The 15615-nt window shown below is 42.2% G+C and overlaps 1 protein-coding gene across 2 annotated transcripts in view; it reads right to left on the bottom strand.

Moving 5' to 3' along the window:
• Positions 1–15615, bottom strand: part of CSMD1 (CUB and Sushi multiple domains 1) — a 2022422-nt gene that overhangs the window by 31383 nt on the left and 1975424 nt on the right. For both annotated transcript variants that reach the window (XM_043557450.1, XM_043557440.1), the window contains exons 55-59: positions 12662–12850; positions 10062–10235; positions 8926–9108; positions 1308–1484; positions 47–226 (exon numbers count right to left, since the gene is read on the bottom strand). In XM_043557450.1, coding sequence (XP_043413385.1) covers positions 47–226; positions 1308–1484; positions 8926–9108; positions 10062–10235; positions 12662–12850 — 903 coding nt within the window. The remainder of the gene's footprint in view (positions 1–46; positions 227–1307; positions 1485–8925; positions 9109–10061; positions 10236–12661; positions 12851–15615) is intronic.

Raw genomic sequence — 15615 nt, forward strand, 5'->3', positions numbered from 1 at the left:
ACAAACGCTTCTGTGTCAGCAGGACCAGAAAGGTGATGACACAGACCTTTGCAGGTGGGTTTGCTGTTATTCCACGTACTGGCTTTGGTACAACGGATGGTGGATGATGTGACAGGTTCCAGGAGATAGCCAGGGTCACACTGATAGCTTACAGTCTTATTGAAGGTGAAATCCGTCCCAAACTGGATGCCATTGGCCAGGGTACCTGGGTCCCCACAGCTTATAACTAACGAGCAGAAGACAAAAAGCATTAGAAAGGTAAAAACAAAAACAAAAACAAACATTAAAAGAACTCATTATGGTTTCTGTTCATGTTACTCCCCTTATGCTGATATTCAAAATGATTAAGCAGTGGGGCGCTTGGGTGGCTCAGTCAGTTAAGTGTCTGACTCTTGGTCTCGGCTCAGGTCACGATCTCATGGTTCGTGGGTTTGAGCCCCACTTCGGGCTCTGTGCCGACAGCGCAGAACCTGCTTGGGATATGCTGTCTCTCCCTCTCTCTCTCTCCTCTCTGCCCCTCCCATGCTCACTCTCTTTTTCTCAAAATAAATAAAAAATTAAACTTAATGAAAACAAACCAAATTGATTCAGTAGTAAATTGTTACAGCAGTACTGTCCTCTGTTTGCTGTTTGCTGACTGGTTGTCGGGACACTGTGTTTGGAATCGCTTGTTGCTATTCGATCCTGGTTGGCTGTGGGGATGCCGGCTGCCATTTTGTCCAGTCCTTAATTATGTACCATGTGTACTCTCATCACAAAGTTAAGGACAGAGACAAAGGCTGCGATCAGAGAATAAACACTTTTCTTACTTCTCTGCAAATGAGATGTTCTACAGAGAGGACAAACCTTGACTTTTGTTGGCCCCAATTTTCCAACGTCCAACCCACTGGCCAATGAAAATAGCTTTGGGGGCGCCTGTGTGGCTCGGTTGGTTAAATGTCTGACTTTGGCTCAGGTCATGATCTCACGGTTTGTTAGTTCAAGCCCCACTTCAGTCTCACTGTTGACAGCACAGAGCCTGCTTTAGATTCTCTGTCCCCATCTCTGCCCTCCCCCTGCTTACACGCATGTAATCTCTCTCTCCCCCCCTCAAAAATAAGTAGACGTTAAAAAGAAGAAAATATTTTCAACCATATAAATAAGAAGGTGAAGAAAGATCTAAAACTGTCTAATAAATAGAGCCATCATATATATGTAGACCTTGTTTTTGCCATGTGTTAAAAAAATCAATAAAGTATTTAACAAATAAACATTTTTCTCGGTCAAGTCGGTGACGTCCTTCGGCCCACATGACAGCTGTTACTAACTTGTACAGTCGGGGGCTGTGCCGGTCCAGGTCCCGTTGGCTGTGCAGTGCCGGATCATTAACCCCGAGGTCTTGTAGCCTTCCCAACAGGCGTAGATGACCGAGCTGGAGAACAGGACGCCGTCACTGCTGACAATCATGCCGTTGGTGGGCGTGCCAGGATTCCCACAGGACACGGCTGTGAGCGACAGTAACACATAAACACAGTGAGCTCCTACCAAAATGATCAATACAAGAGACCAGAGGTTGTCAGTGTCGTAGAGGACACATTTCTTTTTAAGAAAATAGGACCTATTGCTATGAAGATGTTGAACATATATCTTACATTATGATTTGTACCGTTATTTTATCGATGAATTACAAATGTGAAAATTGTCTTTTCATAGTATTCTTCCTAAAGTACTTCAAAACAAATTAAAAGATGAATTAAAGCACTGAAAATTCCAAGACTTGCTTCTTTGGGATTTCACATGTTTATAATAAAAAAACATTTTTTTTAAAAAGGATTTTTTTTAAAGGATCTATCTGATACCAGCAACTCAGAAGTCACGCCCTTCACGTAATAACCGATTTTTTAGAAATCCGGTCAAATCGGGTCATATTTCACATCTGTAGAATTCATTTTGGAAAATAAGTGATGCCTGAGGAGTATGAGTGAGTACTTAAACTGTCTTGTAAAATGGTCTCCTCATTGTTACCCCATCCAACGGCGGCTGTTTTAAGTGGCCCTGGACAGGCTGCACTCTGTTCCTCTCTAGATGATCCCAATGCCCGTGCAGCCATTAAGATGCCTCCTAACAATGGCAATAATGAAAGGCTGGGCGACAGTTCTACGCCCGGTGTACCCCCCTCGCACATTTCTTAGCCCAGAAAGCTCAGGGGCTTCTGGGTGTGTATCATGTGATGGTTTTAACCCTTAATAGGCTTTTCTTGACTTTTGTACTCACGTTTATTTATCACAAAGATTGTGTTTTTTTTCTCCTTCGCACTCCCACATGATGCACAGCAGGTAGACATAGAAAGAATATGACCTTTCGTTGGACGCTCACAGCAGAATGTATCCTGAGACCATTTCTGAGAATGGCTGGAATGTTTACAAATGCTCCTTGCTATTTAGTTGTGCCACTTTCAAATCTAGCATTCAGAACAAAGATAGACTCTTTCTAAAAATGTGGATGAAAACAGGGGCACCTGGGTGGCTCAGTCGGTTAAGCATGGGACGTTTGATTTCAGCTCAGGTCATGATCTCACGGTCCATGAGACTGAGCCACACACTTGACTCTGTGCTGACAGTACAGAGCCTGCTCGGGATTCTCTCTTCCTCTCTCTGCCTTTCCCCTGCTTACACTCTCTCTCAAAGATACACGTATATACTAAAAAAACAAAACAAAACAAAACAAAACAAAACAAAAAAAACCAGAAGAAAACAAACTGACTACAAAACTTACATAGTATAGAAGAGACACTGTAATGGACGTGAAGGGAATCGCCGATCATATCGTGCTGAGAAACATGCTGACCCTGAGGTTGGACTTGATCGTGTCTGACAACTACAAAGCATGCATGCTGGTGCTTCTTGGTCTGTGCCCATGACAGACATGAGCCCACCACAACCCTCTTCCCTAATGGATCTGGTGTGAACTTACAGTCTTTCCTAGCACGGATCTTTCAGCATTTTTCTGGCTGTCATTTGAAATGAGATCTATTTGCCAATAGTGAAGCAGATGATATTTAACATTGAACATCTGAAGCCCAAAAGTCTTGTGATGGCTATACTATCAATCAAAATGTCATGTTGACAAAAGCCCAGAGGCTGGACTCTTCGAGACAATTACTCATTCATTCAACACATGTTGATCCATCATTGAATATGTGACATTTGTTGTTTGAGGTACCAATGAAAAGCCCGACAGAGAAGAGACTTGTATTGATCCAATTCGTAATTTAGCAAACCAACCAGACAACCACGTTCTTACATTTTATTCTAACCATAACTACGATTAAAATGTGTAGCAATTTTCAAATGTCACCTGAGAAAGATAATGCTAAAATGGGATGCAAGACACAGGTGAACATATTCGAGCTTAATTTACAGACAGATATGTTGTCAGGGTAAGAATACCCATCATGATAATGACATCCTAATGTTCAGAAAGTCCCTGAAACAGGGGTTCCTGGGTGTTTAGTCATTTAAGAGTCTGACTCACGATGTCAGCTCAGGTTATGATCTTGCAGTCCGTGAGTTCGAGCCCCATGTCAGGCTCTGGGCTGACAACACAGAGCCTACTTGGGATTCTCTCTCTGTCTGCCCCTCTCCCCCTTCATGCTCTGTCTCTACAATAAAATAATAAATAAAATAAAATAAAATTTTAGAAAGTCCCTCAAATAATTGTATCCTGCAAAATCAAATTCACGGTTAACTTTTTTTTTTCCCTGACAAGGACAGTTTCACTGATGGTTATGCCCATGAAAATGAAAAAGAAAAATGAAGATTGGAAGTTAGCCTTAATATGTCTGTGTTTGCATTAATGCCTCCATGACATAGGAGGACCTCCACTGAGGAAAAACAAGAGATGACATTTACAGTCACAGAAGGGAAACAATATATTCTATAAGTAATAAGTTAAAAAAATTTAAATACATCTTTTCTTTTCAGTTACACGTGGTTAATGTGACCCTTTTGGTAAAAGATCATTTTCTTTTACTCGATTTGTACTAAAAGAGCCTTACACTCACTCCAGAAACCGTGTATTGTCTACAGATGCTGGGACTGTTCAGGCAGCACTCTGCATTAGGGACATGGCTGCTAAATCGAGTTAAATAGTGTGGATTTGAATCTTTGCTCATACAACTTAAGTACACATGAGCCATCAAATCAAGTTATTGACATGCAGCGTCCTCACTGCAGAATGGGTATAATAAGGGTAGTTACTCTCACTTTTCATAAGATTAAACAGAATGCATGCAAAATGCCTAGAAGGCAATCTTGACATCTTAGTAGCAGTAGAGGTAGACGGGGTGGCTGATGCTGTTGTTACCTTCATTATAAACATTGTGCTAGCTTGTCCATTACCTGGAAGAAAGGTAGGCTTTATCATCAGCTCCTGGGTAAGAGGATTCAGAGTTGCCTAAGGCAACTAAAAGCAATGAGGCCGTTATATCTAAGCAACTTCTTATGATACATCCATTTGAAAAGTTTAGTCGATGAGTCTATGATTACAAGCCTGGATGGCTAGCAAAGAAAACATGATCTGAAATGATGGAAATACATTACAAATGTAAGTTCTTTGACACTTAAGAGTTTTCAAAAATATTTTTATTTTGTGTTTCATAAACTCTTCTCTTTTTTTTACCATTTATCAAAATGCCCCATCAGGCTCTAATGCCTTTAATAGATTCAGAGAAGGTAGTTCATCAGGTGATAGATGGTCTCACCGGATTGAATACAGTCATAGCCAACACTGGCGGAAATGCCAAAGTCACTGGTAACGCCCTTTTCTGTAGAGAATAATATGTTCCCCAAAGGTTTGGCTCTATGATAACAAGTGAGAAAAAATAGCCACAGATTGCCCAAAAAGATTTAAACATGTGTGTTTGTGGGGGTGTAGGATTAGCCATACGTTCCTACTCATCATTTGTTATTATTGTGAGTGTGAATTTTACTCTTACTCACTCAACTTCCCATGGTTTCTGAACACCACGGTTCTGAGGTAGTCAGTTTTGTAGGGCACAGCATATTTGGGCACTTTTGCCACATTGAAACATTTCAACTTCTTTCTGTACACAGATTTTAATAGCCAAGTTTCTAAGGATTTTATAAGAAACACTTGACTTTTCTAACTTTAGATAAACCAAATGCTATTCTAAAAATACTTTGCATGGTCTGACTTAGGTACATTTTGAAGTAAAATCCAATTAAGCTCTCCTAATCAAATCAATAAATTCATTTATGATTTGCTTGAATAGAACCCATGGTGTTATATCACAGCACCAAAGTGAGATTCCTATGGAAAAATATCACTCACTCTTAACTGTTTTAAATTTTTTCACCTTTTAATGTGCAAAACTAAAGTACTTATGGTAAACCTGATATAGAATATACAGTCCCAAGTGAATGAGCATTCCTTTTTTTTTTTTTTTTCTTGTAATGTTTATTTATTTCCGAGAGAGAGAGAGATAGAACACAAGCAGGGGAGGGGCAGAGAGAGAGGGAGACACAGAATCTGAAGCGGGCTCCAGGCTCCGAGCTGTCAGCACACAGACCCACACGGGGCTCAAACTCATGAACCTTGAGATCATGACCTGAGCTGAAGTCAGACACTTAACTGAGTGAGCCACCCAGGTGCCCTGTGAGTGACCATTTTTAAGAGAATATGAAGGCATCTAAGTCAGGTTTGTTCTGCTTTTGGGAGCTGTATTTTCCCAACATATTTGGTTAACTTTTATCCAATAATTTGTCAACCATTTTTCTGCCCCACTCTTTCTCTGTCCTTCTAGAACTTCAATTACAAGTATGTTAAACTGCTTGATATTATCCCATAGGAAATTATTAGGCTGTTGTTGTTGTTTTCTCTTTTTCCTTTGTTTTCAGATTGGATCCTTTTCAGTGAACTATCTTCATGGTAACTGACCCTTCTGCCATTTTTAATCTGCAAAGCTTATGTAGCAAAGTTTTTATATCAGATACTATAGTTTTCAATCCAGACAATCCCAGAGTCTCCATCAGATTGTTTTTTTATTATTTTCATTTCTTATTAAGATTCCATCTGTTTATGATGCTAACATACTTTAAGTCCCTGCAGATATACTTTCTTAACGTTTATTTATTTATTTTTGAAAGAAAAAGAGGGGGTACATGTGTGCATGTGAGCGTGCAGGGGAGGGCAGAGAGAGAAAGAGAGGGAGAATCTCAAGCAGGATCTGCACTGTCAGCACACAGCCAGATGTGGGGCTTGAACTCACAAACCGTGAGATCATAACCTGAGCCCAAATCAAGTGTTGGACCCTTAACCGACTGAGTCACCCAGGTGCCCCAAGTGCATGAAGATATTTTAAATAGATGCTTTAAGTCTTTATGCATTATTTTCAACATTTGGGTCATCTCAGGATCAGATTCTATTTCTATTTGTTTTTTCTTCGCTTGTTTGATTAGGGGTCATGTCGTTCTGAGTTATGCATATGTAGTTATTTTTTATTTATGCTGGACATTGTGCACAAAATGATGCATGGATTATGACCTTCCTTCCAAATGTGCTGGAGTTTGTTCTGGTGGGCTTTTAAACTAATTGTACACCCTTTGGGTGTTGCCATCAGTTCATTCTTTTTTAGAGGGGATCTATTCAGTCTTAGTCCTACCATGTTTTTGCTCTTAGTTCTAGCACGTTACACTTATTTGAGGGAATGGTACATATTCATAATGCATGGGGCTTTCTGGGCATCTGTGAAATGTCCCAACTGCAAAGTAAGAGCTCTGACTGGCCAGATGTCCAGTGTTTCTCAGTAGGGTATGACTTCTAGTATCATGGGTCCACTCTCAACTCTGCAGCAGAAGGTTGTTGTATCAATGGGTCTCACCTGTTCTCATCTGCCTGACCCTGACCCAAGTCACCCAGTGAACGTCCACCAGACTTATGGGGCTCTCCCATTTTCAGCCAGCCATTCTCAGATTCCATGTTCTGTAAGTTCTGTTTCAGTAGCCTAGAACAATTTCTGTTGCATCACCTCACCAAGCCACCATACCACCTGAGTTCCTCTTTCCGACTGTGCAGTAAGAAAAATATACCAGGAGATTATGGGCTCACCTCACGGATTCCTTTTCTCCTATGGAACACAGTCATGCACTGTCTGTTGTTTAATAAGATAAATGTCTCATATATTTTGTTGTTTTATAGTTGTCCCCAGAAAGAAGGCTAGCCTACTGGCATTCAACATGTCATCGAGTAAAGTGGATCTCTTGTTTAATTTTAATAATCTTCAAATATATTCTGGACAGACAATTCCCAGGCGTAGTATAGAGGGAAAAGGTTTAGACGAAGCATAAATGTAGGTTACGGAAGTCATGTACAACTTTGAGGTACCATATTATAGAGTAGAAAATACTCTGGTTTGGGTGAGAAAGACGTGCTGTCATGCAGATTGTAATATTCAAATTCTCCAAGAGAGGGGGAAACTGAGAACATTGTGTCTGAGTAACACTGTGTCTACTAATTTAGAGTCACATACTTTAGTCAATACAGGAAAGTGTCATCCTGTAGCTCACAGTGGCAGGTGGCATCCCACCATTACTATTCAATCATATTTGAGTTAAGTCAACTTCTTTAGGGCCTAATCTTAATATTTACAGTAACTCGATATTTACACTAACTTAATATTATGCTAACTTGATTGTGAGAAGGTGATTTGCAATAAAAAAATACCTTGGGTTATTATATACACATATCTCTTTACCTAGATATAGATGCCTCTAGGATAATCTATTACTCTGATGAGATTATATGCACACATATACATATGCATACACATATATAAGGTATATATATTCACATATACACGTACATATATAGGATTGCATTTCCTATATGATTTTATGAGATTATAAGTAATAGTCTGATTATATCAATACATATATATTATTTTCTATTATTCTATATAATACATATAACAAATATATTATTCTATATATTAAATGAGACATGAGCAGATACCAGGGAAAACGAAGATGAGAAACGAAAGATGAAGAAAACTTGGTTTCAGAGAAAACGAAGATGAAGAAAACTTGGTTTCTATTTCTGGTACTGATATTGTTTCAGTTTATTCAAGTCGGTCAAATTATATAGCAAGTGTTTCATTCATGTAAAGATGGATATTTAATTTGTGTCCTCATTTTAGACTCAAACATTAAGTAGCTGAGAAGTTTGTATGAAAAAAACCCCTACATTTGGAACATTTAAAGTCTTATCTGTCTGAATTCTAAGTCAGTTACTTTCTGGGCTCTAAACAAACTTGTGACACCACATCCCACCTTGGCTGAAGGCAGGAATCGCCAATACTTGGCATGGTGAGGTATGCTTGGTGTTTCTACTGGAATTACCGAGGCATCCGGCCGTGTCCACTTACGCCTCTCAAATACTAACACAGAGAAAATTCTCCCCAAAATATTATGCACAAAATCAGCCAGGTTCTTTCATAATACCTGCTTTGGACAGGGGCCACCAAGAGATTGGAAATAAGATGTGAAGTGAAGACTATCTTGGCCCGCAGAAGTTACGGTCAGGGTCTACACCCTTCTACTCACTGTTCCTTTTCCGGAGCTGTTCATTACCAGCAACCACACAATGCCACCAAATCCCACAGAGATTATTATCAGAAGATCAGAAACCTCTTCTAGGTTATAAACATTCAAAAGGCAAGCATCTGGGTTAGATGACCTGTTGAGCACTCAGAACACCTCCATACACCCAGCCATGAGTTTGGATGATCCCCTTACACAAGTTGGAGGAAAGTAGTGTAGTGACACAAAGGTTCCCTCTCTAGGATGTCTGTGGAAATCACTGGCCGTTTTAGAATGAATTACATGGTTCCAAGTGCACAGGATGACTTTCAGGCTTGACCGTACTCACCTTCACAGACGGGCTGCAGTCCTGACCATGAGCCATTGAGCAAACATGTCCGCTCAGGAGAGCCCCTCAGCTGATAACCCATCTCACAGGAGAAACGGAGAAGGCTCTTGGCCTTGAGTTCATCTCCAAGCCGGGATCCATGTGCTGGGGTCCCCGGATCCCCACAAAATCCAGGATCATTTCCTATTGAACGCAGACACAAATGGTAATACAGAATACTGTTAGACTTGTTTACCACAGCTGCTAAGTTTAAGGAGAGTGCAAAGTCACTCAAGTACATTACAGTCACACTGCATTCTGGAGATCTTCTAAGAAAGACTTTCTCGATTGTAGCACAAGTGGAGAACATTAAGAAATTTTCCCATGTGACTAAACAAACTAGCTTATTAAAATGCAGTACGGGGGCGCCTGGGTGGCTTGGTCAGGTAAGCGTCCGACTTCAGCTCAGGTCATGATCTCACGGTCCGTGAGTTCGAGCCCCGCGTCAGGCTCTGTGCTGACCGCTCAGAGGCTGGAGCCTGTTTCAGATTCTGTGTCTCGCTCTCTCTCTGCCCCTCCCCTGTTCATGCTCTGTCTCTCTCTGTCTCAAAAATAAATAAACGTTAAAAAAAAATTTAAAAAAATGCAGTACGACAACAGTTTATATTCTCTGGAAGAAGTAAAATCCTGGGAATGATGAACGCAGGGATTGTCCACTGGATGCATCAGTACAGATAATGAAAGGGAAATGGGACTAAGTTGTATTGTGTAAGAACCAATCAAATGAGAGGTTTGGTTCTTCTCATTTATGTCCAGAGCTGCTGACTCACTGACTTTTATTTATTTACTTAAGAATTACTCATGAAAGAATTAAGATGACGTTGTTTTCAAAGGGGGTCGATGGAATTATCAATTACCGAGACAGGAAAGATGTGGAAGAACTGAAAGGAGGTACGGAGAAGGAATCAAGAATGACCAGGGACAAACTGAGTCCAGGTAGGCAGGCCTCTTGGCCAAGGTGAAAAAGAACTCCCGGGACTCCCACAGGAGGAAATGGGAAGTGACTGGCATTTGAAGGTATCGATGAAGATTGGAGATGACCAGATGGCACACAGGCGTGTCTGTACCATGACACCACATCGTAAGCAGTTCCTCACCTGTACAGTGGGGTAGCGCCCCACTCCAGTGACTATCCTCTTGACACACTCTAGTGCTGTTGCCTACAAGATTCCGGCTCCCTTTGCACGCGTAGTGAACTACGGCACCATATGTAAATAGTTCTCCAGTTAGGATAGCATTGGCAGGAACCCCTGGGTGTCCACATGATATAGCTTAGGAAAAAAAAATTAAAATAAATGATTACATCAGTCCTGTTGAAGTGCTTATGTTGGTAAGTCTCCCATACAGACACCCATACAAACATCACCTATAAAATGAAAAGAGCCTAAATATACTGGCAAATGCCTGCAGTGCCCCATAAATGGAAAATACCATGTTCCAGATGACAGTCCCCCTCCTAAATATCCATGTATTACTGAACACAAAGAAAGGGTCTGTCAGTGAATCTTGTTTTAGCTTTGTTTTATCTTAAGGTAGTTTTGCTTAAGATAAAAATTTCCATGTAGGCTTTCAAAGAGAAAGTCACTCTACCTACATTTTTTCTCCACCTATCATTAAGTTTATTAAAAAAAAATCAGTATTATATTATAGAAAATGTTACAAGTTACCTAGATTCCTGAAAACTATTTCCATGTAACTCTACAAGTATATGACTATCACTATGACAATCTTATACTGGCTTCTGGGGAGAAAAGTCTGTTGTATCTGTTTACTCTTCCAGTCTGTGGATCCAGGAAGACCCTTTTAACAATTTTCCTTGGAATAGGTGGTGGTCTAACATGTTGAATTAGTAGTAGTAAGAAATTAGCGATTAACTTTCCCTCAGTATATTCTATACAGTAATTTCAGCCTTCCCGTTCATTTCTTTAAAATGATGCCAAGTCAGGCCTATAATCCACTCATAAATTATCCTTAAAGAGGAAAATTCCGGAATCCAGATGAATGTAGGCTAGTGAAGATTTAGCTCTCCTTTTCTGTAAAGTCCCAGCTTCGGATTCACAGTGGACAAATTTTGTGCGGCACGCAACTCTGGCAGGACTCAGGCTACAGACAAATTATTCAAAGCCCACTGATGTAACACCCGAGCGTCACTGCATTTGATCACTGGCAACCCAAAAGTGATATCAACCAGAGAGGTAGATTTAAAAGGCGGAAACACATTAGGCATCCCCTGAGTCACATTCGCCCTTATATCGATACGGTCTTACACTGACATCCATTCATTGGTGAACGAGATTCTATCTAGATGGAGTCCTAAAAGGAAGCTAATTAGGGCTGAATTAGTAAACGGTTGGCAAATGACCAGTTCCAGGTGAAATTAGAAGAGAAAAAAAAAGCAGTTGAAACAATAGCAGTAACAAGAGAGATGAAGCTTAGCAGCTGTAGCCCAAGTACAAGCAAATGGCCCCTCGGAGAACCTGTATCCCCAGGCTCATGGTAATTCCGACTGTTAATGACAGCAAGCGGTGGGAACCAGCCACCCAGGAGGATGAGAGTCACTTACAACCTAGTTCCTGGAGATCTGGAGCACACTGGCATCATTGCAAAAACTAATGGAAGTCTCACATCAACCGGGGAAGATGCAAAAGAAACATTTGGGGAGGCAGAGACAGAAAAACTAATTTCTCTGAAAAATTCCCGTGTGTGAAGGCCTAGAAAACCAGAAAGCAGCCAAAATATGATGAAGATTGTAATCAATTTATAGATGCATTTTTGAACGTGTGAAGCCGTGCATTTGATTTTGAAAGAAGTCACGCTTTCTCCATAGAAATTAATTCTCTCATTACAATTAGAATTCGAGACGAGTTTCCATGTAGATTGGGAGGGTTGTGAGGGACACTGAATTACAGGAAAAACAATCTCCAGGACTAATTTATTCTAAAAATGTACTAAAAACGCTATAATGCAAGAGGTAAGACAGATTATCACTTTTTTTTTCAGTAAATTCAATTTAAGGTGTAACTGTCATTTCCCACATCCTCTATGCACATAAAATGAATACGAAGAAGATGACATTTTGATTTTAAGGACTGTTTTGTTTCCGAATGATTTTTAAAAGGCCACAAAGACCCCTTTTCCTAAACCGTCAGACTGTTTGAAAAAGAGGATGTCTTTAAGCTAATGGACAATATGGTCTATCAAGTTAAAAGAAGGTAAGACTGAAAGCTATTTGGGGAAAATGTATTCTTGTTCATCTACACGGTCTAAAAATACTGATAATGTCGTGAGACGGGCCACATAATGATGACCTATAATTGTGTCTGCCTAGAAATACTGCCTCCGTTCTTTAGGGCAATATGCTTTCCTCTTACTCATATGGGTCAGGAGGAGGATACGGTCAAGAATCTATCGTCCTTGCTGTAATAAGCAAACACAGACTCAGAATGAGTCCAACCGCTGCCCCAAACACTGGCTCTGCTTCCTTCCGAAGCTGGGGTCAGAATTTGCTTGCGTCCCCTCTCCTTTCGTGACCCTTGAACTTGTCTGAGTTGCATTTTGCGATTTCTGGCCAATCAATAAAGATATCATAATAACTTACACAATCTGTAAAGACTTAATTTTTTTTCTTGTCTCTTTTGTTCTGCTCATGGTCTTACGGGGCTCTGTGGCACAAGAATCCAAGATACCCCTCACTTACTCAAACACTTGGGTAAAGACCGATCCCATAAGCCATTCGCCGTACAGGTTAAGGCAGAAGATCCCAACAAGTAGAATCCCTTCTTGCAATGATACATGACACTCATTCCGTATTCAAAACTCTCAGGGAAGTTCTGTTGCCCGTGACGAATGGCGTTTTCCACAAAGCCTGGATCTGAGCAGTTCACCACTAGGGGAAAAAGAAAAAGTTACACATCATTTAGATACACTGATACGCAAAACAGATCTGCAAAGAGGCCCCACTCATCATTTTAGAAAGGCTGGAAGATGACACCATCACAGCTGAGGTTTATCATAAATGTTCTTCCCTTGACAGACTCTACTTACTGCTGGGGGCCAATATGCCTCAAAAACTGTCAAGCAATGTACCTGCTACTACGGCAGTTTTTACAACATGAGACCGATTCCCTGTATTTATTTCCTAATAACAGACTTCTTCAATATAAAGTCTAAAAATGGTTTTCTTGGTTAAGATTTTAGGTCGGGAAAATGTTAAAACAGAACCCGCCGAAATTAGTTTAGTTTAAATATTCTTACTCGCATGTAATGTTTCAGGACAGTCGGTGACACACTAATCCCTCCCCCCCACCCCCTGCCTGCATTAATTAATGCTTCAGTATGTGTGCCTAAAGTAATTTCTGCTATATGTGGAATGCAAACAAAAATGACAATTCTTCCATCAACGCTTAATAGAAATGTAAATCAAGCCAGCCTCTGATTTCAGCCTCTTCCCCCTTTAGAAACAGCCCCGCAGCGAAACAGTCCGCTGTGGCACTCAGGACATGCTCTGGTTAATCCGAATGGCACTCTATTAGCCTGAATGCCTGTTGGCATCTGTAAGGGAATTAGCAATGTGCTTTCGCAGGTGCAGAGGAAAAGAAAGAACCCCTGATTATCTCAGGCTTTGACCCACCACACCAGTGAATGACACAGCTGCCGTGAAAGCTGCACTCTCTCCAGATATTTCTGGCTCAGAAAGGGGCTGTTGAACTAATTCTCAGGCAGGCGGTGCACGTCACGGGTCCCAGTGCCTGGGGGCAGAGCCTTTCCTTATCTGTGCATTTGATTTCCGCTTGGTAGTAAGCAAGGTGGAGGGCAGAATGGACAATTACAAAGACCCCTTTGAGGGCCGTCACATCGTAGTCTATGCTTTTTAGAACAGTCCTGAGTTGAGAGAAGAAAGATTCAAGTTCTCCTGAGCCAAAAAAACCCCTGTGTATGGAGCACGGCAAACACTGCACGCTAAAATTATAACCAGACCCACTGACATAGCGGGGATTACCCGCCTGGAGAAAGTCTAACGTACCAGAAAGACTAATGATTTTTATAACCCGGCGTTTCGAGTTGTGTGTCCAGCCCAGGAGACAGAGACAGTTTGCTAGCGATACACCTTCATAAGCAGCAAAGTGCTTCCCTGGCCGGCATGCCGCAGGCACTCTGTGTTCCCGTTCCTGTCCACGTTCCTCTCGGCAGCCAGTCCGAAACATGGCATCGGGGTCTTCCGTCGTGGACGGAGTGAGCCAGGTCCTGGACGCCTCCGCCAGGACACCCAGCAGATCCCCAGTGCTTCACAGGACTCCGCACGCCCTGGTTGAGCTCCTACTTTTCTCTTCTGTACTTTCGTGTTTTGCCCCGGCTTTCTTCGGTATAGGCCAATCGCGTGGTGGGTGAGAAACAGGAAATGTACAGAGCAACTGTCATGCAGGGTCCAGAGCTCAACAGGAGGACCCAGCTGGAGATGAGAACACGGAGAAGAGGGAGGCCATTGGCAGAGAGGTAGTAATTAGTGATGCTGAGATCCCAACTGCCTCCTTCTCTCTGCAGGCCAAGGGATGGGCTGTTGTCTGAGTTCCTCCGTGGTCAGAGGACGAGGATTTAGATTACTCGACTTCCATGCCCAACGGCTTTGAAACCCTGGGCTTGGTTTCTCCCCGATGGCCCCTCTTGCCCATGCGGAGGAGAGACAGGCGTGCCCTCATTACCAGCAGCCACTGTGGGACTTGGGCTGCACAGAATCATCTAGAAGGAGCACCGGAGTGCTGAGTCCCAGGCACCTTCCCTTTCTTTCACCCACTTCATCACCCTTCAAAGGTGCTTCACTTTATGAAGAAGTAAAAATGTTTCACGATGATCATCGTTGCCTGAGCGCCAATGGGGAAAACTGAATTGTTCCTTATGTTCTAAGAGTTACGTCTACAAGACCCTAAATCTTCTCGTGCATTTCTTTGGTCTTGTCCTATCACATCATTCCTGGGCAGCTGCAGTCAGACACATCCATTTCCATTCCTTCCGATTTATTTCGGAGGCTCCAGTAGGAGATTCGGCTGCGCATCTCTGCTGGGGGTAGGAATAACTTGATTTAGCAGTCTGTGCCGCAGGGGGCTCTGAGATGGTCCGTGCCGAGGTCGCACGAGGGTGTTCTTGGCCACGTGGAAAGCGGGCTGCCCGCCGGAAGAATTCGCGGGTGTCCACAAACAGCTCTTCCATCCAGGTCCTTCCCACTTTTGCATGGGATCCCCGTCTCGGGGTCCCGTGGGCCCAGGCCCGCGTGAGTGGCAACTGTGAGCTGTCAGCAGGGTGGAGGGGATCAAATTCCTTTAATGTTCTCCTCACGAGTGAAATGACCCACGAGGTTGATGAAGACCAGCCAGATCTGCTGCAAAGACCTGACCTTCTATGTTTGCCACGTGGAGCCCAGGAGAGGGTAACACCCGGGAGAGAAATCAGTATCTCACGGTGGAGCTCTTCATCTGGTCTTAAGCTGTCACTAACCAACACACCGGGAGCCAAGATGTGGACTTGAGGTCCAGGTATTAAAACGTGATGCAGAACTAAATTCCATCAGCTAGAAGGAACGAGATGCCCTAGACGCTGGCCCAGCAGGGAGGGGTTCAAGAGGGGGCACAAAGTGTGTTCCCTGGGGACCTTTGGGTG

Source organism: Prionailurus bengalensis, chromosome B1, assembly GCF_016509475.1.
Source record: "Prionailurus bengalensis isolate Pbe53 chromosome B1, Fcat_Pben_1.1_paternal_pri, whole genome shotgun sequence".
In the NCBI taxonomy this organism is placed as follows: domain Eukaryota; kingdom Metazoa; phylum Chordata; class Mammalia; order Carnivora; family Felidae; genus Prionailurus; species Prionailurus bengalensis.